At 53.8% G+C, this 23,804-nt stretch overlaps 3 protein-coding genes across 10 annotated transcripts; 2 read left to right on the top strand and 1 right to left on the bottom strand.

Annotated features, from left to right (window-relative positions):
• Positions 1–136: 136 nt before the first annotated feature.
• On the top strand, positions 137–11,910 carry LOC147199647 (uncharacterized). Of its 4 annotated transcripts, none has more exons than XM_086119688.1 (7): positions 137–311; positions 629–725; positions 1,228–1,472; positions 4,974–5,016; positions 5,096–5,216; positions 5,786–5,955; positions 6,211–11,910. In XM_086119688.1, the coding sequence occupies exons 4-7, from the start codon at positions 5,014–5,016 to the stop codon at positions 11,035–11,037; spliced, it is 5,121 nt and encodes a 1,706-aa protein (XP_085975814.1). In that variant the 5' UTR covers positions 137–311; positions 629–725; positions 1,228–1,472; positions 4,974–5,013; the 3' UTR covers positions 11,038–11,910. The 4 variants fall into 4 exon arrangements, with proteins under 4 accessions (XP_085975814.1, XP_085975812.1, XP_085975811.1 ...); XM_086119686.1 differs by having other exon boundaries at positions 1,228–2,298; XM_086119685.1 differs by having other exon boundaries at positions 1,228–2,307.
• A 333-nt stretch (positions 11,911–12,243) lies between these two features.
• On the top strand, positions 12,244–15,368 carry mrpl4 (mitochondrial ribosomal protein L4). Its single transcript, XM_086120308.1, has 9 exons — positions 12,244–12,420; positions 13,129–13,210; positions 13,276–13,447; positions 13,514–13,565; positions 14,086–14,203; positions 14,273–14,379; positions 14,468–14,577; positions 14,935–15,008; positions 15,157–15,368. Exons 1-9 carry the CDS (start codon positions 12,370–12,372, stop codon positions 15,300–15,302), a joined length of 912 nt encoding a protein of 303 aa, XP_085976434.1. The 5' UTR covers positions 12,244–12,369; the 3' UTR covers positions 15,303–15,368.
• hyls1 (HYLS1 centriolar and ciliogenesis associated) lies at positions 15,358–23,480 on the bottom strand. 5 transcript variants are annotated; one of them, XM_086120307.1, is made up of 11 exons: positions 23,292–23,480; positions 22,356–22,495; positions 21,873–21,973; positions 21,515–21,657; positions 21,383–21,438; positions 19,930–20,045; positions 19,813–19,858; positions 19,473–19,527; positions 19,322–19,403; positions 19,214–19,240; positions 15,358–16,008 (listed from the first exon to the last, which is right to left on the bottom strand). In XM_086120307.1, exons 2-11 carry the CDS (start codon positions 22,453–22,455, stop codon positions 15,874–15,876), a joined length of 861 nt encoding a protein of 286 aa, XP_085976433.1. In that variant the 5' UTR covers positions 22,456–22,495; positions 23,292–23,480; the 3' UTR covers positions 15,358–15,873. The 5 variants fall into 5 exon arrangements, 2 of the variants coding, with proteins under 2 accessions (XP_085976433.1, XP_085976432.1); XM_086120306.1 differs by lacking the exons at positions 21,515–21,657; positions 21,873–21,973; positions 22,356–22,495; positions 23,292–23,480 and having other exon boundaries at positions 20,246–21,507; XR_015101850.1 differs by lacking the exons at positions 15,358–16,008; positions 19,813–19,858; positions 21,515–21,657; ... (1 more) ...; positions 22,356–22,495; positions 23,292–23,480 and having other exon boundaries at positions 20,246–21,507.
• Between the last annotated feature and the right edge of the window lie 324 nt (positions 23,481–23,804).

Below are 23,804 nucleotides of genomic sequence, written 5' to 3'. Positions count from 1 at the left end.
TCGGCCCCGAGTGTTTTCCCGAGCGCGACTTTGTCACGCCGCCGGTTCTCGCCGCCGGCCGCTTTCCCTTGGTTTCGGGATGTCGCGTTTTTGCGTGCGCGAAACAAAACGGGCCCGAGCGCAGGAAATCACAATGTCTCACATTGGATGGCTGGAGGCAGATCGCGCGGTGGCATTTCGATCCATTTTCAAATCTTTTTTTTTTTTTTTTTCAGCGCGGGTCGCCCCGCCGGCGGATGAGTCGCTTTGTCCGACGAGAGGGCGGCGTTGGTTCCGGCAGGTGGAGGCGGCGCCGTCATTCCTGTTGCGCGGTGAGTGTCGCCGCACGTTGTTGCTTGCCGTCGCCGCGGAGACGCTTCCTGTCGTCAATCGCGCCGGCCGATCAGCGCAAAGTACAAACGAGGAGTGGCGGCCCGTCCTGTCTTCTGGGAAAGGAAATCAGACTCGCGTCCAGCTTTTCACTCGAAGGCCTTTGAAAGGCGACGCTATTTTGGTGTCGAAGCCGCCATTGATTTTTGATTTGAGTGTTCGGAGAGCCCGTCAAGTGAACTCCAAAGCAATCTTTTCTTTCCTGACATCATTTGCATAACCCCCCCCCCCCCCCCACACACACACACACACACAACAGAGTATCTGGGCCCGTGACTTGGAAGCTCAGCTGCCTGGATTCCCCGCGGTCACTTTCAAGTCTCGCTGCCGCACCGCGCTGTGTGAAACACTCAAAGGTAAGCAGAGCTGCGAATTCAAGTGCCGACCCATTCATAGCTTTGCGAGCACTCGTGTGGTTAAATTCTCCATCTCTGCAATGGCGGCACAAAAAAAGTCACAGCTAGAAGACCCCCCCCCCCCCCACCAAAAAAAAATATATATAGGCATATATACAGTATATATTGTTTGTGACACTTGTAGTTGATGTTTTCGTGACGATGAGAAGAGTGTGACTTATTTTTGTGTTCGGAAAGAAAAAATCATGTTGGAAGACGAACTTGTTCTTGGGCACACACACGACGACACGTTCGTCCTGTGATCAAGTCGTGTTCAAAGTCGACTCTTTTGTGTGTGTTTGACTTGGAAATTCGGCTCCAGAGGGCCGCTGTGACTGAACAAGCTGAAATTTGGCGGGCAAATCTATCATGAGGAGACGCACCGGAAAAGGCGGAAATGTTTTGCAATTCCACTTTGGAGTAACCACTTCTATGTCATGTTGCCCCCCCCCCCCCCCAAAAGAAATGCGACCCAGAAGCCAGCGTGACTGAACAAGCTGAAATTTGGCAGGCAGGCCCATCGCGAGGAGAGCGACCTAAAAAAGGCCCCGCCCAAATATGGCCCGGGAAGTCCACCGGTTGACAACCATTTCAAGAGTTCCTCTGAAGATCGATGCGGAGTCGCACCAAATTGCAACGCCATTCGAGTTTTGCTCATGACGTGCGGCCAAGTTGGACGACTCCGCACCAAAGCAAAGTCTTGCAAAGGTCCCGTCTCGCGCCCACGTCGGCCACCGCGCGTGCGGCTTCAAGTCTCGCTCGCCTCGCCGCCGCTCGTGCGCCATTTCGCGCCCACTTACGTCAGCCGTCGCGTGCGTCTCGCGCGCGGGCCATTGCGCTGACTCACCGTCAACGCCCGCAATTAACACCCGCCGGGGTGCGGCCCTTTCTCACGCGCGCACAAACGCACGCCATGTACACGGATGAGAAATACACGCGCACCCTAAAGCAGATGACTCGTCCCGTAGACGCGCGCGCACGCAGACAACGCGACCAAGTCTACGTTTTGACACGCACGCACGCAAGACGGGTCGACTTGTACCATAAACGCGCACACGCCGCGTCGGCGAAGCGACACGCGCACCATTGACGCGAACAAACGCGGAGACGCGCATTACACGCGGACACCGAAATGCACGCGCCGCTACCGAATGCACACGACGACGACGCCTTGACACGCGGCCGGACGCCGAATGCGCCGCAGACAGTACGGGCACCGAAAGGGAGACGCGCGCACGCGCACACGACACCGTCACGTGTAGTCAGAGCCGCACCGATACGCGCACGCAAAAAATCACACGCGCGGCGTGTGCGTGCGTCCCCCGTCACCTCGCTCACCTGAAGGGGCGTGTCTCATTCACCTGCGGCTGCGTTTGAGGGGCGTGGCCCGTTCGACGCGGGCGTAACCCGTTTGTCCGCTTTCAGGCGCTCATGTGGTCCACCTGTTCCCCGCCGCCGCCCGCATTCCTGCTCAGACGCGCGCGCGCGCTCACACACGGACGGACGGACGGATTCCCGCGCACGCACGCCGATGGTGCGTCAGGTCAGTTGCGATTTTGTCGCCGCGTTCCGGAAAAGGACGTCCCGGCCGGGCGTTGCCGTCGCGGAGGTTGTTGCACTTTGCGCCGCCGAGCGAATTTGCGCGTGTGCCGATCGCCGTCGAGCGAGAAGCTGCGAAGAAAAGTCCCACTCGGTGCGGCCGCTTTTCCAACCTGCTCGGAATGCAACGCCGACGCTTTGTTTGCGCCGCAATCTCGTGTGCCCCCCCCCCCCCCAAAAAAAAGGATCACGCTGGGACCAGGTCCCAGATTGAGCGTGTCGTCGTGTTTTGATTTCCTGCCGGCCAGATTGAGGAACGTGCGAACATTTGTGATGTTCGCTCACACTTTTTCTGTTTTGTTTTGGAGGAATGGGGGGGGGGGGGGGGGTTCAGACCGATACCCGTGCGAGTACAGTAATCCCTCGTTTATCACCGCGAAGTAGCGACCCCCCACCGTATAGGTACATGTACGTGTGTATGAGTATAAAAAATATTTCTATGGTATCCATGCATGTAGAAGTTCATTTAGTAGTAATCAATGGCGGAGGGACCAGAGTTAACGTGACTCAACGCTGTATGCTCGCCGATTTCAACATGTACAAGTTAGGTTAGTGCATGAATAACAAAATACAGTCAACATATACATGTGCTGGCGTAGATGTTGCTCTCTGCGCCTCGCTGTTGTTTTCCTGACTCTCACCGCTTTTCGCGGACTTCAATTTTACTTTATTACATTTTTTTAATGAATACCTTTGACAAAAAATCCGCGATGCACCGAAGCCGCGATAAACGAAACGTGAAATAACGAGGGATCGCTGGACTCTATTCTCGAGTAGTCACCGTTACCAATAAATACCACTGGTACTTTTGATACCTGACATTTGCCCCCCCCCCCCCGCCCCCCCAAATAAAAAAAAAAAACATCGATGGTCGATGTACATTGGCAAGTTTCTGTTCTTCAAAGCGCCATAAATTGGCCACCATCGCTACTTGTGAAAATGAAAGAAAAAGTGATTTTACAGCAAAAGAACTCAACAGCAACCCAAATGATGATCTGTTGTTTTACATTCTCATGTTTTAGTTGGCAAAGTTAGACGCCAATACGTGGCGAGAGTGGAAATGGAAAAAAAAGTGCAATACGTGGAAGAAATTGTGTGTGTGGGGGGGGGGGGGTCAGCTTTTTCTTCAACCCTTTCAGAGCAAAACAGTACAACCAAGAATCATTGGACAAATTGTCCGTCTTGAGATATTTTGGCGCGCGCAGTTTGTCGGAGCTATGTCCGAAAAATGTGGGCGCCGAGTTGATGGCTTGCGAGGACCAACGGCAAATCTTTGAAACGAAGCAACGGCAAAAGACGAGAAATGAAATAATCCTGAAAAAGTAAATCATTGCAGCGGAGCACTCGCAACACCCACGCGCACACCCGCTAAATGCATCGCAAGCAAATGAAGCTCATTATTGAAGACCTTTTGGCAAACAAAAGCGTTTCTCACTCAATCGAGCGGCCGCTTGGCGAGCGAGTTGCGTTGCGTTTGGGAGCCCGGACTCGGTCGGAGCGGGCGACGGGCGGCGTCTCGCTCCTTTTGTCCTTTTCTCCTGGCCCGGGAAGCGAGGCGGGGCATGCCCTTGCGACCGGTGGCTCCTTTGCCTTCCATTTTCGCCGCTCCGGCCGAGCCTCCCGTTTCCGCCCGCGCGCTTTTGGCCCACGGAGAAGAACTTTTTCCGAGCGCCAGGCGTGTTCTTTCATCTCGGCGCGCCGCATTGCGGGCATTCTTGAGCGCCGATCAAACTCGACGGGGCTCCGGCGGGGGTGGGAAACGCCCCAAAACATCGCCGCGCTCCCGATAAACTCGTTTTTCCTCGCTGACGCTGCGCCGCGCATTCCCGCCGCCGGCCGACCTTCCCGCGTGGGCCGACCGGCACTAACGAGCTCACTTGTTCTCACGCGCGCGCGCGCGCAAAGTCAGCCGTTCGCTTTGGAATTTGTTTTCATGGTGACGGAATGACTTTGTTTTGGGGTTTTGCTCTTCGCGGTCGAAAACCCAGCGATTGGAATGAAAATGTCGAGATTCACCGAGCCCCGACAGCACGCTCGGTAGCGCCGGCGCAAAGAGAGAAAAGAAAAATTGCCCCGACGCCGGTTTTACCAACCGGCACCAATTTGTCTGTCCTAAGAGGAAAAGTCCCAGGCGGCCAAAATTGAAGAGGCTGCGGAGAAAATTCCTTCGGTCGTGTGTGTTTGCAAAAAAACAGCCCCGGATCCCGTTTCCGCGGCCGAAATTGAACGGGAGCCGCTTTTGACGACATTTCCCGAGTCGTACCTCCGGGAGAGTTAAGAAGGAAAAAAACAATGACGAAATAATCAGCTCCCGCCACCGCTTTCGACCGATCGACCCGGTGGACAGGTGACTCCTAACGCGTGCAAGAAAATTCCCGAAAAAAAGACACGGCCCCCAACTCCAACGGGGCTCTTACGTCGCTGCCGAAGGAAATTTTTTTTTCCTTCTTTTGTCACCAAACTATTTTTGAACATCACGCGGTGAGACTCATTGACTCATAAGCAAAGAGGCATAAGATGACAAGAGTCTGGCATTAAAAAAAAACAAAACCCAAATCAAGCATCCGGGTCGGTTTCAGCAGATGTTTTGTTTTTCCTCCCGTCCCGCAGGTTCATTCGTCACAGTGAGACACGACACCCGTGACGACCGATGGTAACAAACGGTCCCGAGTCAAAGAGTCCATCTGCCCGCTTGTGATTGACACGCCCCCCCCCCCCCCCCACTCCCCCAGGCCGCTATATCCGGCAAGCGCAGACTCACGGACGCCCTGACGTTGGAGCGATCCGAGCGGGGAGCCTTGGTCATTGCCAACATCGACGACGTGGATGGAGCTAATCAGAAGCTGAGGGAAGGTTCGAAACGCCGTCCTTCTCGTTCTGCGCTCGCCCGCAATCCAAACACATTTTTGCAGCCGCGTTGAGAAAATATCGCCTGCGAACGGAGCCCCAAAAATTCGCCCGGCAGTCATGTCGCGAATGAGCAGACCCTCACAAAAAGTCCGGAGATGCTATTTGGAAAATTCCGCCCCTGAGCAGCGTGAGCAAAAAAAACCTCCGAGTCAGCCATTTGGGCTCGAAGGAGCCATTTTCAATGCTTGCGGGGAAATTTTTTTTTCTCTCCACTCTCCACCTGACACAGCGAGTTTGCCGCTTGGTCTTTCGGGTTCTCGCGGCCGTTGTCTCGGGGGGGTCCTCGAAAGGCAAATGTGCGGTCGAGTCCCATCGCTTGCTTGTCTTAAAACACAACCGGTGAATTTTGGAGCATTTGGCAACATGAAATTTCTGCCACGCGTCCACCATGCAAAACCCTCAAAAGACAAGGGGTGCCGCTTGAAGTTCATTTTGGCCGGGGCTTCCGAGGACCGAGACGGACACTTTGTCCCGGCCCCCCCGCCCCACCGGTGTCCGTTTGCCTTCCTCAGGGGACGAAGTGGTCGGCGCCGCCATCAAGTTCGACCAACTGAGCAAAGAGGAGGTGATGGGGGTCCTGAAGCTGATGGAGCCGTACGATGACAGAATCCAAGTGCTCACCAGGAACAACGTGAGCAAGAGCACGGGGAACCTGGACCGGTTGGCCGTCAGTCCTGAAATGGTAAAGTGGCCACTTCGACGAGCGTCGCCGCCCATCGGGAAACTCGGCGGCCCCGCCCAAAAAGAAATGGCCGACGGACGGGTCGCTTGTGGCAAAACGCCATCGTCCAAAAGGCCACTCGCTACTTTGCTCCGAGCGAGCGCTTTTTGGGCGGTACCTCGCGGCGTCCTCGCGGATTTGTGAACGGTGAAGGCGGCCGAGCGCCCCGCGGACCGCCGGTGTCGTCACGCCGCACTTTTGTCTGTTTGTTCTCAGATGCTGGGCGATTCTTACAGCAAGCTCTACAACGCCAAAATCAAGCGCTTCATGCGGAAGGACTCGCCCGATGGCGAGAACCCGAGGGACTTTGTGCAGACGCCGCCTCACGCCGCCGGACGCAAGACCAAGCGAGACTCGGACTTGCCTCGCCTGGGGGTGGACTTCGGACGCCTGAGCCCCGCCGCGCTCGTCCGGCGTTTCAGCGCCGGCTCGGAGACCGGTCGCGCCGCCTACGCGTCGGGGGCATTTGCACAGGGGGCCGACCTGAACCTCCCGCCTCCGGGCGCGGGCCGGGTGAAAGCCGGCAGACGGGTTCAGGTGCCGCGGCGGCTGAACTATGGCGGTCGGGCGCAAGCTGGACTCGTCTCTGGAATTTATGACAATGGAGATGACGTGGACGCCGCAATGGCCCTCGGAGGCACCGAAGGGAGGTTCCAAACGTACCGCCTTTCTAACGGCGATGCGGAATTTGATCTGGACGGTTATGACACGTCACCGACTACGCATCTGGCCGGACCATCGTCTCGATTAAATGCGCCCCGGTTTGATCTGGATGGTCGCAGTGCACGATCGGGTCTTCGGGGGTCGGGGTCCACGTTAGATGTGGACGGCCCCTCGGGTGACTTTGACGTCAAAGCGCCTGGGGTCAGAGGGGATTTCGCCGAGCCAAATCTTCACCCGCAGGGGGTCACCGCGCCAATCCCAGCGGTTCGCTCCAAAGTGCCCCCTGGAAAGTTCAAAGCGCCCAAGTTCTCCATGCCAAAGTTTGGTTTACCAACTGTTGAGGTTCCGCGCTTTGATGGGGATCTGCCTGGCATGGGCATTTCGAGTCCGGATGTCAGACTTTCAGAGCCAAACATCAGAGGTCTGAATACCACCGACTGGAGTCTGAAAAGTCCAAAGATAGAAGGTGCCTTCGATGGTCCTGACTTGGACCTCAAAGGCTTAGAGATGGATGCTCCAAAAATGCCCAAATTTAGCCGCCCTAACCTCAAAGGACCTGAGCTCGGCGGACACTTGGATGGTCTGGACATGGACATCGATGCACCCAAATTCAAACTCGGCGGTCCCGGTGCTGATTTCGGGATGCCTGATCATGATCTTGATGGCCCCAACCTGGACCTCAGATCTCCGGACTTGGGCATCAGTGGTCCGGATCTTAGCGGTGGAGTCGGTGCATCTGATCTGGAAATGCCCAGACTCCGTCTCAAGGGCCCCAAACTTGACCTCAAAAGCCCAAATTTGGACATGCCATCAGGTAAACTGAACATGCCCGATCTTAATGGCCCCGACCTGAACCTGAAAGCTCCCAAGTTCAAAGGTGGCCTTGATGGCCCCGACTGGGACGCAGACCTTAAAGCTCCCAAGTTAGATTTGAACCGACCAAATGCCAAAGTAAACTTGCCCAAAACCAAGATTCCCAAATTTGGCCGTCCAAGCCTGCAAGGTCCCGCCGTTGATGCAGACTTGGATGGTCTGGACATGCACGTCAAGGCACCCAAATTAAAACTCAAAGGTCCCAAAGCTGACTTAGGGATGCCCATGTATCATGTCGTTGGCCCGAACCCAGACCTCAAGTCTCCTGAGCTGGACCTCCACGGTGGCTTAAACGCACCAGATCTTAAGATGCCTAAGCTCGGTCTCAAGTCCCCCACACTGCACTTCAAAAGCCCAAATTTGGATCTGCCAGATATTCATGCCCCAGACCTGAATGTGAAAGCTCCCGAGTTAAAAGGTGGAATCCATGGCCCTGACGTGGACTTGCCCAAAGCGGACCTTACAACGCCCAAGTTAGATATGAAAACTCCAGACATTAACATTGGCTCACCAAAGACCAAATTTAAGTTTCCAAAACTGAAGATGCCAAAATTCAAGCGTCCAAGCCTTAAAGTTCCTGACCTTGATGCCGACGTTGATGGTCTGGACATGGACGCCAATGCACCCACGTTAAAACTCAAAGGTCCCAAAGCTGACTTGGGGATGCCAAAAGTTGATATTGGTGGAAAGTTCAAAAAGCCAAACTTGAACATGCCAGATTTTGATCTGGACGGTCCCGACCTAGACCTTAAGACTCCTAACCTGGACTTCAGCCGTCCGAAACTCCACGGTGGAATGAACGCACCGGATCTGAAAATGCCTACGCTTGATCTTAAGACCCCCACACTGGACGTCAAAAGCCCAAACTTGGATTTGCCTGATCTTCAGGGTCCAGACCTCAACCTGAAAGCTCCAAAGATAAAAGGTGGCCTGAATGGCCCGGACTGGGACTTGCCTAATGCAGATCTTAGAGGTGGCAAGTTAGATCTGAAAACTCCTGACATCAATATGGGTTCACCAAAGGCAAAATTGAAGAAACCCAAATTAAAGATGCCAAAATTCAAGTGGCCCAGCCTAAAAGGTCCCGACCTCGATGCCGACGTTGATGGTCTGGACATGGACATCAACGCACCCGCCTTAAAACTCAAAGGTCCCAACGCTGACTTAGGGATGCCAAAAATTGACATTGATGGAAAGTTCAAAAAGCCAAACTTGAACATGCCAGATTTTGATCTGGACGGCCCCGACCTAGGCCTTAAGTCTCCTAACCTGGACCTCAGCGGCCCGAAACTCCACGGTGGAATAAATGCACCGGATCTGAAAATGCCTACGCTTGATCTTAAGACCCCCACACTGGACGTCAAAAGCCCAAACTTGGATTTGCCTGATCTTCAGGGTCCAGACCTCAACCTGAAAGCTCCAAAGATAAAAGGTGGCCTGAATGGCCCCGACTGGGACTTGCCTAATGCAGATCTTAGAGGTGGCAAGTTAGATCTGAAAACTCCTGACATCAATATGGGTTCACCAAAGGCAAAATTGAAGAAGCCCAAATTAAAGATGCCTAAATTCCATCGTCCGAGCCTAAAAGGTCCTGACCTCGATGCAGACATCGATGGTCTGGACATGAACGCCAACGCGCCCACCTTAAAACTCAAAGGTCCCAACGCTGACTTAGGGATGCCAAATGTTGACATTGATGGAAAGTTCAAAAAGCCAAACTTGAACATGCCAGATTTGGACCTCGATGGTCCAAAGATAGGTGGTCCCAACCTGGACCTCAGCGGTCCTAATCTCCGCGGTGGGATAAACGCCCCCGATCTGAAAATGCCAAAATTTGATTTCAAAAGTCCCAAACTAGACCTCAAAGGGCCACGTTTGGACTTGCCGGATCTGGATGGTCCAGATCTTAATCTGAAAGCTCCAAAGATAAAAGGTGGCTTTGACGGCCCAGATTTGGATTTACCCAACGCGGACCTTAAAGCTCCAAAGTTAGATGTAAAAACTCCAGACATCAACATCGGATCCCCGAAAACTAAATTCAAGTTTCGCAAGCTGAGGATACCCAAATTGAGGCGTCCGAGCCTTAAAGGTCCAGACCTGGATGTCGATCTTGATGCTCCGGATCTGGACATCAACGCTCCCACGGTCAACCTCAAAGGTTCCAAACCGAACTTGGATCTAGACATTGGTGGGAAACTCAAGAAGCCAAACGGGAGTATGCCAAAGCTGGACGTGAAGAGCCCCAAACTCGACCTCAAGGCGCCAAAGATGGACCTCAGTGCTCCAGACTTGGACGTCAAGACTCCAGACTTAAACCTGAAAGCACCAAAACTCAAAGGCGGACTCGACGTCAACAGTCCCGATATCAACATGGGCTCACCCAAAGCAAAAATGAAAATGCCCAGAGTCAAACTTCCCAAAGTCAATCTGCCAACCCTGAATGGACCAGACATCGATGGTCCAGACTTTGATATCGGTGCGCCAGACGTGGATTTCGGAAGACCGTCGGGCAAATACAGGAAGCCGCATTTGAAGGTGCCGGATGTGGAGTTGTCCGGACCCAACGTCAAATCCCCCAAATATCACGGCAAGCTCAAAGGACCCAACGCCGAAGTAAATGTCAGAGCGCCAAAAGTCAAAGGATCTTGGGACACCCCGAAAGCAGGCTTGCCGAACATGGACCTCAAAGCCCCGACGACGGACCGGAACACCTCAGACATAAAATACAGGAAGCCTCAGATGAAGATGTCCGCAGGGTGTGACACGGGCCTTAATGGCGGGGCGCAGGGTCCAGACCTCCGTTTCCCCGACGTGAGAGGTCCAAACTTGAAACCAACCATGCCGCATGTAGACACGGATGCCATCGACCTCGACGGAGCAGATGTGAGTGTGTCAGGACCCAACGCCAAGCTCAGAACTCCCGATCTGGAGGTGGACGGCTCGACGCTCAAATTCAGGAAGTCGTTGCACGGCGGCTCCGGCGTGCCGCTGCCCGGGCTCGACTTGGACCGGGACTCGACTCATTCCCGCTTTGAGGGAAGGTCCGGGGCCTCGCCGGACGCCGACTTGGGCCGCTACGTGGATTTCACACGTTCGGACCTCAACATTGACGACTTCACCGGGAAGTACCACATCCCCAGAAGCAGAGGGTCCGACCTGGACCTCCAGCTGCCCTCGACCTCCAGGGATGTGACGGGTCAGCTGAGGGGCCCCCCACTCAGCGGCCCCCCGCTGAACGCGGACGCCATCTTGTATCCGAGCCACGCCGAGAAGGCCGCTCACACTTTAAACGACGGCCGCTGGTCGTATTCCCAGAAAAGAGCCGCCGATACGTCGGACGGATACTTGGTGACCGTTTTCCCCACGCGGGGAGAAAGCGAGAATGAGCCAAAGCAAAAACACGGCACGCTGGGGGGTCTTAACTTTGTCTCCGGCGATGTCAACCTGGAAGTTCCCGATCAAGACGAGTTCAAAGGCTCCACGTTCCTGTTCTCCAACCTCGTTTAATCTTAACTGTTCTTGCGCAACAAGGAACAAAACCAAACAAACAAAAAACTCAACGAAATGTTACACTGCGGGCTACTTGTGCATTGGAGTTGGGTTTCGGCACTGTGCAATACTACTTGTTTGCTGGATAAAGAAAGATTTTTCTTTTCCGTTTTCCTCATATTCTGCTGACATTCTGAGTTTCCTGCTAGTCCCCCGTCAATGGTTTCTCCTTCTGTTTTTCTGTCATTCTTTTCTCTGATGTTATTCCAACAGACTTCTGCCCTTCTCCTCTGATGCTCCTCCTGGCATTCCTCTACAGTACTTCTGTCATTCCTGTCTTTCGTCTAACAAAAAGGACCTCCGTGTGTACGTGCACTTAAGAAATGCCAGCGATTCAAACCCATAAAAGATCACGCTTCGTGTTCTTTTTTTTTTAATCTTGCTTGTAGTTGTGACGAAATAAAGCAATTGTTTGTTTTCAAAATCAAAGTTGTTCACACTGAGAAAAACGCGGTGTGTCAAATATTGCCAGACAAATTCAACAAAACTTTTTTTTCCCCTCTGAATTTACTTACACCCTGCTTGTACTTACACATGCAGGATATGTCATGTACCTAAACACTGACTCAGTTGAAGTATTTAAATGGCACCGAATGGAAAAGAAAAACAAAGTTTCTCTTTTCTATGATCAGTGGTGTGTGGTGTGTGTGTGTGTGTGTGTGTAAAACACGTATATTTATCAATGTTGTAGTTGTAAATGTGATGCGGCTCATTAAAATGACATGGAAATATGCAGTTTCAAGGTACTTTCCCTTCCTTCTCTGCTACTGTATAAAGAATGATCACATGAAAACATACACGCTGGTGTCCAATAAAAAGTAGACCTCAAAATGTGTTTTTTTTTTGCCACAGACTTTGAAGCTACTATAATTTTTCAGATGAAAAATCTAGATTTAAAAAAGGGGGAGAAAAACGGCTCAAACGCATTTGTTGGCCTCAGGCATTCGATTTGGACCTTAGTATTTTTGGAAGTAGATAGAAATATATACTTCATCCATCCATGAGGGACAGTCGCTTTTGCTTGTTGGCGGAGTGTTAACCAATCAATAAAATGAAATCACGAAGCGAAATAAAACCCGTCCGTTAAGCAGTCTGAAGTTGTGTTCGCGTTTTTTTCTCCACCGGTTCTCGCGAGATGGCTCTTGTGACGACATCAAAGCGCGACGGACGAGCGGTGAACAAGCGCTCCATTTGGCCGACCGAGCGAAGCGGCTTCGACCTCCTCGCGGGCTTTCGGTGTGAGCCGGACGCTCTGCTTCGGTTTCTTATCGCCTCGAACACCACGCGAACATGTTTTTGCGTTATTCTCTGCTGTTGTGCGGGAGAGGAGCCGCAAAACGAGTGAGTGTCGATCTGTTTACCTGGACAAAACGCGTTGGCCCGACGACGTCCGTGGAGAGAGAGAGAGAGAGATAATACAGAGAGAGATTCCTACTTCAAATTCCATCCATTTCATGCCAACTTTATAAAATGCATGCGTTGTGTATACCACGCAATTCACCGAGTGATTTCTCGAGCTAAAAGAACAAAAATAACCGGTTGTCAAAAGACGACGGCTCCTGAAAGTCGGCATCGAAATGGAGACTCGCCACCTGAATCAATCGGAATCGGAATCGGAATCATCTTTATTGGCCAAGTATGTAGAACACACAAGGAATTTGTCTCCGGCATAACGAGTTTTGGTGTCGCCAAACGAGTAAATAGATTTGCTATGAGCAGCAGCACACTTATGACAAACTTCACAAGCGTTCATATAAGCCATTAGAACAGATTCTATGATCCGAAGACTCGGACACAGGCTCAAAACAATTACTCGTTCTATCGAAAGAGTTTACTATCACGCCGATCGATTTATTGTCGCTTCATTTTGACATTTCATCATATGACGAGCGCAAAAGGGCTGCGAACCAACCGACCTTCGGCAGTCCGGCGAGTCGTGGAGATGCAAAGTCACTCCGAGGACAGAGGATCATGTCGCCCGATGAACGTTTTCAATCAAATCGGCAAAGTCTATCCTTGTATCGCATAAGCTCGAGCTGTTGTTTCTAGTGCACGTCCTCTCTGGCCGGTGAAAACGTTCTTCCGCCCAACTTGCTCCTGCCCGCCAACCTGCGAGACGCGCCGAGAACCGGTGAGTCCGAAGCCGAACGCGGACTCGACGTTTGTCTCGTGAGCCGATGTTGTTTTGTGGCTCAGGGCGCCCTCCTCCCCCGCCCGATTGCCCGCTGCCCGTCCTGCGTTTTTGCACCGCCGACATTCCCGCCCACCGAAGCGCCGTGCGGCTATGGGTGGACGCTCTGGAGGGCCCGGGCGGTGACCCGCCGGGCCTGGCCGAACTGCATCCCGACGTCTTTGCCGTCCCCCCGAGGTGGGTCGCCGTTGCGCCGAAACACCAAAGCGCACGTTTGACGTGAGCGTCTTTGTTTCCGGCAAGACTGGACGTCCTGCACGGCGTGGAAGTGTGGCAGAGGAACTACAAACGCATCGTAAGCCGGCGCCTCGCCCCCTGTTCCTCTTCCCGCGTGGCCCGAGCTCATTTCACGTTCCCGCGCAGTCCTCGCTCACCGCATGGCCTCGGCTCACTCTCCGTATCGGCGTGGTCCCGACTCACTCGCGGTTCCCGCATTGGCCCAGCTCGCGTCTTGATTTTGCTTCGGCTCGGCGAACTTTCTGTTCCTGTGTAGTCAGTCCCACGTTGTTTCCTCTTCCCGTGAAGGTCGCGGGCTGCTACCTTTTTTACATTTTCACCGAACCGCCGTAGTCCGGGCTCCCTTCCCGTTCCTGCCTATTGTGACATTTTCTGCTTGTTCCACCGAGCTTCCCGCTCCTGCGCGGTTCTTCCCTGTTCCGGCGTGGCCTCGGCTCACGCTCGTGTCCCGTTGCCGTTTTCCCCCGAGCTTCCTATTCCTGCGCTTTCTACCCGCGTTGTGACGTCGTTCCCCGTCATTGCGTGATTTTGCCTCCCCTCCTGTTCCTGCGCTGAGCACAAGTATGCGTGTGCGACAGAGTCACGCCAACACCAAGGTGAGGTCGGAGGTACGGGGCGGCGGTCGCAAACCGTGGAAGCAGAAGGGCGGGGGTCGCGCTCGCCACGGCAGCATACGCTCGCCCCTTTGGAGGGGAGGTGAGGTCCTATTCCAACGCCTACATTTTTGTCCGACGTCGCGGTCCTAACGTGGCGCGATGCCGCCAGGGGGCGTGTCCCACGGCCCCCGGGGCCCCACCAGTTACTACTACATGCCGCCCATGAAGGTGCGCGTCCTGGCGCTCAAGGTGGCCCTGAGCTCCAAGGTGGCCCAGGTAGGGGACGGCGCCTGCCGCGGCCGATGAGAAATGCTCCGAATTCAAGCCGACTTGTGGGCCGGCGTCCCTCCCTCCGCCTCTCCAGGGTTCTCTTCATGTCGTGGAGTCCCTCGACATCCCGAGTCCGGACTCGCGGGACCTGCTTGATGACCTCAGACTCAAAGACTGGGAGGAGTCGCTGCTCATTGTCGACGTGTGAGTTGTGTTGTCGAGAACGTTCTTTTGATCGTTTGTCGTCTCGCATTTTGGGTCATCCCCGGATTTCTTTTGAAAATGCGACAAATGCTTCCCGCGCCGCCGGGGACCAACGACGCCGGCGCAGGAAAAGGCGACCGACCGCTTTTTGGCACGCGCGTTTCCGCCATGTTTGGGAATGAGCACGGGACCGTGTTCACAGTTGATCGTCGATCGACAGAAAATCGATTGCAATCATTTAATCGGCCAACCGAGCCCACCTTGATTTTTCATTTTCCCGACCTCTCATGTCGATCATTCCTGACCCGCGTCTGCCCTCGCGAAATTCCGGTGTCGTTCCCGTGTGTCTTTCTTTAGAGGGGACAACTTTGGCGACAACATCCTGAAGGCCACGGCCCCCCTCAAGACCGTCAACCTCATTCCGGCCGTAGGTGAGAGAGCTTGCGCGTGCTCCTGTTCCCGCGTGTCACTTCACCACCGGTTTGCGACGTTCTTGTTCCGGCACTGTCGCCCGTCGCCGCCTCACTTGAACGGCAACGGGAAGCCGTTGACGTTGTTCCTGTGTTTGTGGCCGCTCAGGTCTGAACGTGCACGGCCTTCTGAAGCACCAAGGCTTGGTGCTCACGCTGGAGACGCTGCGCTTCCTGGAAGACAAGCTGCTGTGGCACGACCGGCGCTACACGCCGCTCTACCCGTTTAAATTGCCCTACGCCGACTTCCCCTGAATCTCCTCCTGCGTATGAGTGCGTTTCTTGTCCGGGTTGAATAAGAAGTCACGGCCACGATAGAAAGTGTTGTTTATTTTTGGTGGGGGTAAACCGAGCTCGACACGCATCAGAAAAGCCCCAAAAGTGATGCGGAAACTTGTTCCTTCTATTCCCGCTTGTCACTTTTGTACTTGTTCCGGTTTTTGCTCATCCGAGAGCCCGGTCGGGTCCGGTCGACCCTCGGCCACTGAAAAAGCAAGCTGACGGATGTTAAATCTCCTACTTTGTCACCTTCGTGCTCGTTACCGCCAGCTGTCATGTCAACAAAGACAACGAGAGATGTCAAAAAAGCCCAGAATTGAGGACCTCGTGAAATGCAACGCTTTTCCCATCGTCGTCTTGTTCCCGCGTGTCGCAGGAAAAAGCGAAAAGACCCGAGGAGGGCCTAAAATGGACGTTCGGATGGCCCGATGACGTTGGGGGGCGCTTTGTCTCGGCTCTCGCCCCGGCTCTGCGACGAGTTACTCGTCCATTAGAAAAAGAAAAAAAGCAGAGAAAAAGGGGAAAAGGCCCCCAGCTCGCGGGTGCTTCAGAAGCGGCAGGTGAACCTGTGCGGCAGGTGGGGGTGCGCCATGAGGCTGCGGACTTCCCAGCGCAGAGCCGATCGCTTCTTGTCCGTGGGGACCACGTAGCCGTTGGCCGCCAAACTCCGTCGAGCTTTGGGCTAAAACACAAAATCTTGCGTCAGGCTTCTCCGGCGTGCCGGAGGTACACGCAAAAAGTGCTTTACGAGACATGGTCCTTTATTCGGGGGGGGGGGGGGGGGTAAAAATGCCTTACTATACATGGTGATTTATTTTCCGATAAAAACGCCTTACTGCGAATGGTCGTTTTTTTCAGGTTTAAAAACGCCTTACTACACATGGTCGTTTTTTTCCATGTATAGTAAGGCGTTTTTATCGGAAAAAAACGACCATGTATAGTAAGGCGTTTTCAGCCGAAAAATACAACCATGTATAGTAAGGCGTTTTTAGCCCCCAAAAAACGACCATGTATAGTAAGGCGTTTTTATCGGAAAAAAAACGACCATGTATAGTAAGGCGTTTTTAGCCGAAAAAAACGACCATGTGTAGTAAGGCGTTTTTATCGGAAAAAAAACGACCATGTATAGTAAGGCGTTTTTAGCCGAAAAAAACGACCATGTGTAGTAAGGCGTTTTTATCGGAAAAAAAACGACCATGTATAGTAAGGCGTTTTTAGCCGAAAAAAATGGCCATGTGTGGTAAGGTGTTTTCATCGGAAAAAGACGACCATGTATAGTAAGGCGTTTTAACCCGAAAAATACAACCATGTATAGTAAGGCGTTTTTAGCCCAAAAAACGACCATGTATAGTAAGGCGTTTTCAGCCGAAAAAAACGACCATGTATAGTAAGGCGTTTTTACCCCCCAAAAAACGACATAGTATAGTAAGGCGTTTTTAACCCGAAAAAAACGACATAGTATAAAGTAAGGCGTTTTTGGCCCGAAAAAAAACGACATAGTATAAAGTAAGGCGGTTTTGGCCCGAAAAAAACGACATAGTATAATAAGGCGTTTTTAAGCAGAAAAAAACGACATAGTAAGGCGTTTTTGGCCCGAAAAAAACGACATAGTATAGTAAGGCGTATAGCATAGTAAGGCGTATTTGGCCCGAAAAAAACGACATAGTATAGTAAGGTGTTTTTAACAGTGAACGACATAGTATAGTAAGGCGTTTTTAGCCCGAAAAAAACAACATAGTATATAGTAAGGCGTTTTTGGCCCGAAAAAGAAACGACTATGGATAGTAAGGCGTTTTCAGCCGAAAAAAAACGACCATGTATAGTAAGGCGTTTTTATCGGAAAAAAACGACCATGTATAGAAAGGCGTTTTTAGCCTAAAATGGTCGTCTGAAATTTTCGGCTAAAAACGCCTTACTATACATGGTCGTTTTTTTCGGCTGAAAACGCCTTACTATACATGGTCGTTTTTTTCCCGATAAAAACGCCTTACTACACATGGTCGTTTTTTTTTCCCCGATAAAAATGCCTTACTATATATGGTCGTATTTTTCCGATAAAAATGCCTTACTCTACATGGTCGTTTTTTCCCCAATAAAAACGCCTTACTATACATGGTTGGGTTTTTTTCGGCTAAAAACGCCTTACTATCTTTTTTCCCGATAAAAACGCCTTACTATATATGGTCGTTTTTTTCCGATAAAAACGCCTTACTATACATGGTTGTTTTTTTTGGCTAGATTCGCCGTGCTATACATGGTCATTTTTTTTCGGCTAAAAACGCCTTACTATACGAGGTTTTTTTTTTTCAGGTTAAAACACCGTACTATAAGATATCCTTTATTTGTCCCGCAATGGGGAAATTACAGTCAGAATTCAGAAAGGAAAACACTGGGTAGGGAGAGGGGGAAAAAAAACCACGCTCCAACTCTCCTCTTCTGAGGATAATTTGAGTCCAAGATAAAAAAAGACCCGAGCACATAAATAAGCATATGACAGTTAGAACAAGTCACAAGACATAACCTGTAATAAGGGGGAGGATGAATGGGAAGGGGGGGATGGGGAGAGGGGGGCGACCGCGACGCGGCCCGTTCGACCGGCTGCACGGACACGAGCGCTCTGCAGATCGTACCGCGTCCCGGGGGAGAAGAATCGGAGCGATGAAGACGGTGATAATAAGGATGCGTATGCGCGTGCGATCGTCTAGTTGTGTACGCGTATGCATGTATGGGCCACTGCTTCGTCAAGGTCTGCTCATGAAGACGGTCCCGGCTTATCGGTCCATGGCCGAGAAGGAGGGGGGTGACGGTGGGGGGCACTAGCTTCCATGCATATTTCCATCCGGGGGAAAGGGTCCAGATAGCGTCGTTTGTTTCGGAGGGACGGCCGCCAACAATTTCAGACGGCCTCGAGTCCGCGGTCCGCATCTCTTCACCGGCGTTGATCAGCCAAATCCGCAATCTCTTTCCGCAGCGCGGATTCCGACTTCTCCGCGTTGTCGTCGATCGTACGGAGCCGCTCCAAAACCGCCACTGTATTGCGGTTGAGCTCAGTCACCGCTTGAGGCCGAGTGTTGGACATTCGCGCCAAACCATCCAGAGTGACCGGCGGCTTCTTCGCTTCCAATAAAGCCGCTCCCGTCGGTTGAATTTTGCGATAGAACGGGAAGCGTCGAACACCGAACGGCGGCATACCTGCTATCAGAAGGCCCATAATGTAGATGTCTTCCACATCCTCAACGGACAGTATTGACAGGCACACCGTTCTCCACTTTCTCCATGGATCCGGGGCGTATCCGGCAGCAAATGTCCCCGAGGGGCAAGCGGGCTCCCCGCCGCCCGCTCTTTCCGTCGAAAACATTTTGTGGATCGCATCGAGAGACCAGCCAACTAATTCCATGGTTAGTTCTTTGGATGAAAATACAGTAGGAGGCTAGGAAAAGTTAGACAAAGACTAAGTGGCGAGCAAGGAGAGGGGGGGGGGGGGGGGACAGGAGGAGCTGAGCAAAAAGCGTCCGCCTTCGTCGAGAGCCAAGCAGAAAATACATGGTCGGTTTTTTTTTTTGCGCTAAAAACGCCTTACTATACGAGGTTGTTCTTTTCAGGTTAAAACGCCTTACTATACACGGTCGTTTTTTTTGGGCCAAAAACATCTGATTCCACTCTGGTGATTGCGCTCCGTTCCCACGAGTTTGAACCAACGGCGACTATTTAAAATGATCACATCCTACCGAGGAGGTGATAAAATGGACTTTTGAAGGACAGTTTCAACATTTTAATGCCGATTGAGTGGCTCAAACGCATTCGGAGGATCGGTGACGTCCAGTCGGGGAAGCGACGCTTCGGCGAGTGTGGGCGGCGTGAAGCGTCTCTCCGTTTTAATGACTTACGGCCGGCGGCCGGTAGGCGAGTCGCTCCTGCAACGGCACGGAAACAACGGCGATAAACTCGGTGGCGGGCGCTGTTGCAAAACAAGTCGGCAAAAGCAAAACTCCTACCCTGATTTCCCAGCGGAGTTGCCGGTGGTCTCGCTCTCCGGGGAGCTTGAGCTGGTCCCACAGCTGCTTGTAGTGGAAATACCTGCCGGGGGGGGGACATAGTTGGCCGTCTTTTCTCCAGGACCGACCGGCGGGAGTCTCGAGCGCTCACCTGGCCACCGGGTCCATCTTCTTGATGGTCCGCTGCGTCACGAGCGGTCGGATGACTGAAAGGACACGGGTGACGACTTATGACCATTACGGGAAAGGCCGGCACGTCTTTCACGCCGCTTTTAACTCAATCGCTCTTTTCAGACTTGCTCTCGAATTGGCTGCTACCGAATGAGTTCAAAAAACACACACACACGCACGAGCTCCACTTTTGGGTCCTCTCGCCTCCACTCTGTCCAAAGAACAATCGAGTCAGTTCCGAACAGTTTGCGGCCGACGAAGGCGCTCGGCAAGGCGAGCGCTTCCGTCGGCTTTTCTACGAGAACAAGCGGCGGACTTACAGGATTTGGGTTTAGCGCGGAAGTCGCTCTCGCTTCTCGATCGCGTCTGGAATCAAACGACGGCATCTTTTAGACGACCGTCCCTTTGGGATTTTTGGGAACTTTTGAAGCCCATACCATACAGGTGCCGAGGGAAACTCCCTCCGCGGAGTCACTCGGGACGCCGGCGTGGTGGTTTTCCCCCTGGCCTAGGCGCAGCCGGGACAGGCGATCCGGCAGCAAAGCGGAGCCATCTGCGGAACGCGGGGCACACGAGTTCACACGAGCAAAGGCGGCGAGCCGGCCGACGGCTCGCGGTTCCCCGCCGCCCTCTCCCCGACACGTAACGAGGCCGCCCAAATCCGGGCCGCGCCGAGAGCGGACCTGAAGCGGTCGCCGATCGGGAGTCCGAGCGGCGCGCTCTGGCCGCGACGCCGGCGGGTGACGGGCGTACCCCGGCGTTGGTCCGACTCAAAGTCGACGAGCGCAATCGACGCGCCGCCCTCGTCGCCGGACGCTTCTTCCGCGCGGCGGCCGCCGGCGTTTCGGTCCCGGCCGCCGGGGCCCCCTCGGCCCGCCGCTTCATCCCGGTCACGCGCCTCGTTGTCCCTTGCGGCGCAGGGGTGAGGATCCCCGCCGCAAGGGACCTTCCTTCCCGGTGTCCTCGAAGGTCTCCTTGGCTCGCACGCCGGCGTCCTCTCGGCTTCACCGGGAGCGTCTGGACCGCCACGGCGACGAGGCGGCTTCTCGGCTTCCGCAGAAATCGCCTCGCGCTCGTCGCCTTCGCCGCTATCCGAGCGGAGACCGAGGCGTTCCTTCCCGTCTCGGCTCCTTCCGCCGGGGCGGCCTTCCTCTGCGTTCTTGTCAGGAGGACCGCTGCCGTCGGGGCGGCGGTCAGAGGGAGACTTGGCGGGAGGAATCTCTCGGTCGAGGGAATGGCGGCGCGTCTCGGCGGCGCGCGGGAGACGGAGCGCTCGGCGGCGGCCCTCCGCTTTCCGCTCGGCCTCTTCGGCCCCGGCGCCGGGGTGGAGCTCACGGAAAGAGTCAGCCGCCTCCCGATCATCACCGCGGCTCCGAATGAGCTCGCCGTCCTCCGGTTTCCCCCCGAGCTTCTTCCGGCCCTCGCTCCTGGCGTCAGGTTTTCCGTCCGGCTCCTTCTGGGGAACGCCGCTTCCGCGACCGTCGCCTTCCGACTCGGGTCCGGCATCGTCATAAAAGCTGTCGCGTGAGCCGGCGCCGTCGTCACGGCGTCTCATCTGGGAACCTTCTCCGCCACTGTCGCGCTCTCGTCCCGCCTGCCGAGCTTCCGGTCGGCGAGCGCCGTCCTCCTCGCCGGAGCGCAAGGACGGGCTCGGGGAGCTCTCGCCGCTCTCCCGGCACATTCGGTACATGTCGGAGAGCTCTTAAGACGCCGCTAAGCTGATTAGCCGCGAGGTTGTCGGCGGAGGGGGGCGGCCACTCCCTTTTAGCCCGCGTTTGGAGTCGCCACCAACACCTGAACCAATTCTCATGAAATGAGATCCCGTAAGATTGCGTTTTGACCTTTGCGGTGGCCTCTTCAAAACCCCCCCCCAAAAAAAAAGAACGTTACCGGGATCTCGGCTGTAGATGGATTCGTCGCAGACCAGCGAGCGTCCTTCGCGCTTCCTGCTCGACAAGCGAAAGAAGCCTTCAGCGGCAGGGAAACGCGCTCCTCATCGGCCCGCCGAGCGCACCCGCTCACCGCAGGACTTTCCTCTTGATGAAGCGTCCGCCGCCGGCGTCCGGTAGCAAGGCGCGGGCCGGGCCGCCGCCGCGCCGACTCCCCGGCGAGTCCTCGTCGTCCCGCCGCGCGCACCCGTCCCGACCGGAAGGCCGACCCCCAACCTGAAAAGCGTCGCGGGAATCGAGACGCGTTTGACGCAAAACTAACAACTCGATCGACGCTCCGTTGCGGAACCCGGCGCGAAAAAGGAGGACCGGGCCGTCTCGTTCGGTACTCATCGGCAGAAATCATCCAAACGCGTCAAATTGCCCTCACCCCTTTTTTCTCTGGAAAAGAAACGAACGACTCTCGGTCAAGCGGCGGACCGGCGACCCACCTGCGCGCCGCGCCGTTCGCGGTGTCGCAAAAAGCTTCCCGGAGACGTGGCCGGGTCGGGCGCGTCGGGCCCGCCGCCGTTTTGAATCAGCCGCTCCAGATCTGGAAAGAGGATTCTCATGATCGAACGCACACAAAATGGCAGCCGGTCTTCGGGCTTTCTTCTAATTCGCTCCGTCAATGAGCCGTTGCTTTTTGGATTCGTTACATTTCGAGCACGGGTGTCAAGCCCAAGGCCCGGGGGCCAGATCCGGCCCGCCGCGTCATTTTATGCGGCTCCCGAAAGCTTATGGGAAACGCCCACGTGTGCCCCGCAGTCTCGCCTGAAAAACAAAGTCTTCGGGACCGGTGCGTAAAACTGAACAGGAAGTCTGCCGTTCGGGATCGGGGCGGCCGACGCTCGCGCGTGGAAGAATTTGCCGGACGAACGTTTCCCAAATCTCTCGGCGGCGTCGGACGTGACCGGACGAGACGCGCGAGTCACCTCGCTTGAACTCTCGCAGTCTGTGGTCGGGGACGTCGGCGTATCCCAGCAGCGCCAGCTGCTGCTGGATCTCCTCTTCGGAGAAGTCCAGGTTGTCCATGGAGTCGGTCGGTGCCTCTTGGTCAGGCCAGCTGCAATTCCTAACGGCGACAGAAGCATTCATTTTTGTCCCTATGCGGTACAGTGATCCCTCGCTATTTCGCAGCTTCGGTGCATCGCGGATTTTCATTTAAAAATAAATAAGTAAATAAATAAATTTAAGTCCGCGAGAAGCGGCGAAAGTCAGCAAAGCAATAGCGAGTCACAGAGAGCAACACTACTAGATGTACAGTATATGTTTACTGTATTTTATTATTCATACACTAACCTAACTTATACATGTTCAAATCTATTGGTATACAGCCTTGAGTAATGTTAATTACGACAACATTTACTTCTACATGTATACTGTATATACCGTTAAATTTGGCCTTATAAATATTTTTTATCCTCATACACATGTATCTATGGGGGGGGTCGCTACTTCGCGGATTTTCGTTGATCGCGGGTGGTTTTGGTGCCCATTAACCACGATGAAACGAGGGATTACTGTATTCCTAATTGCTTCGATTTGGAGTGCATTTTCGATTCCTTCTTAACTTTCATCCCAAAGCCAAGCATCCCGACCGTTTGGCGAGGAGCGTGTGAACACGTTTGAGGGGGCACTGCCACACATCGTGCTCTATGGGTGGCCGTCAATGTACTATTATGAGTGGAAGGGGGGGGGGGGGGTTAGAGAACTGTGATTTCTTTGTAAATGCGAGAACTTTGCATTTGTATAGTTGTCGTTTGAGGGTCGTACGCCAGCGATTCGATTCGGAGCGGCCGTTCACCGCACCGACTACTTTCTTTCCTTTAAAATCACATTCACAACAAAGCCGAACGAGTTTCGCTCACCCCAAGCGGCGCGTCCGCGTTCAAGAGAGCCCGCGAACAAGCACGTTGAGCGCGAGGTGTCGTTTGAAAAAAAAACGCAAAAAAACCTTCTCTTCTGTTGTTCCTGTTCAATTCCGTCGCGCGGCTGAATTGTTGTGTTGCCTTTACACACGGCGGCGACGCTACCGTTAAACGGAACTGGCTTTTAAAAAGGACGCCTCTTCTTCTTCTACGCGTTCTCATTCTTCTTCGGCGGGAGCACCGCGCAGGTGCTCCACCGCCAACTAGTGGCAGGGGATGTTGGGAGCACGTGAGTGTCGTTAATGTACTGTACAGTGCACACGTTCGATTCGATTTGATCATCTTAGATGGATTCGTTTTCCTACAGTGACATTAGACTTTATTATTTGGAGTGCTTTCCCGGACTGAAAAATTCACCAAATATCGCGGGCGTTTTCGTCCCAGTTTACATTTCAATTTGATACGATACTTTGCCCAGAAACGAGCCCCGATGGCCCATCGCAGAACCGTTTG

Source organism: Hippocampus guttulatus, chromosome 9, assembly GCF_054856545.1.
Source record: "Hippocampus guttulatus isolate MCC_2025c chromosome 9, RoL_Hgut_1.0, whole genome shotgun sequence".
In the NCBI taxonomy this organism is placed as follows: Eukaryota; Metazoa; Chordata; class Actinopteri; order Syngnathiformes; family Syngnathidae; genus Hippocampus; species Hippocampus guttulatus.
Note: the sequence above shows the minus strand (reverse complement) of the source record. Positions and strands in the feature narration are given on the sequence as shown.

Bases quoted from the DNA above. Each gene is read 5' to 3' on its own strand.
- LOC147199647 (XM_086119687.1), top strand. The intron at 5,217-5,785 runs GTTCGAAACGCC...TGCCTTCCTCAG, and splicing joins TAATCAGAAGCTGAGGGAAG to GGGACGAAGTGGTCGGCGCC. The intron at 5,956-6,210 runs GTAAAGTGGCCA...GTTTGTTCTCAG, and splicing joins TGGCCGTCAGTCCTGAAATG to ATGCTGGGCGATTCTTACAG.
- mrpl4 (XM_086120308.1), top strand. From the start codon at position 12,370: ATGTTTTTGCGTTATTCTCTGCTGTTGTGCGGGAGAGGAGCCGCAAAA. The intron at 13,211-13,275 runs GTGAGTCCGAAG...TTTGTGGCTCAG, and splicing joins GCGAGACGCGCCGAGAACCG to GGCGCCCTCCTCCCCCGCCC. The intron at 15,009-15,156 runs GTGAGAGAGCTT...GTGGCCGCTCAG, and splicing joins CAACCTCATTCCGGCCGTAG to GTCTGAACGTGCACGGCCTT.
- hyls1 (XM_086120306.1), bottom strand. From the start codon at position 21,182: ATGTACCGAATGTGCCGGGAGAGCGGCGAGAGCTCCCCGAGCCCGTCC. The intron at 19,528-19,812 runs GTAAGTCCGCCG...GTGTCCTTTCAG, and splicing joins CCGCGCTAAACCCAAATCCT to TCATCCGACCGCTCGTGACG. The intron at 16,009-19,213 runs GTAAGTCATTAA...TTTGTGTTTTAG, and splicing joins TCGCCTACCGGCCGCCGGCC to CCCAAAGCTCGACGGAGTTT.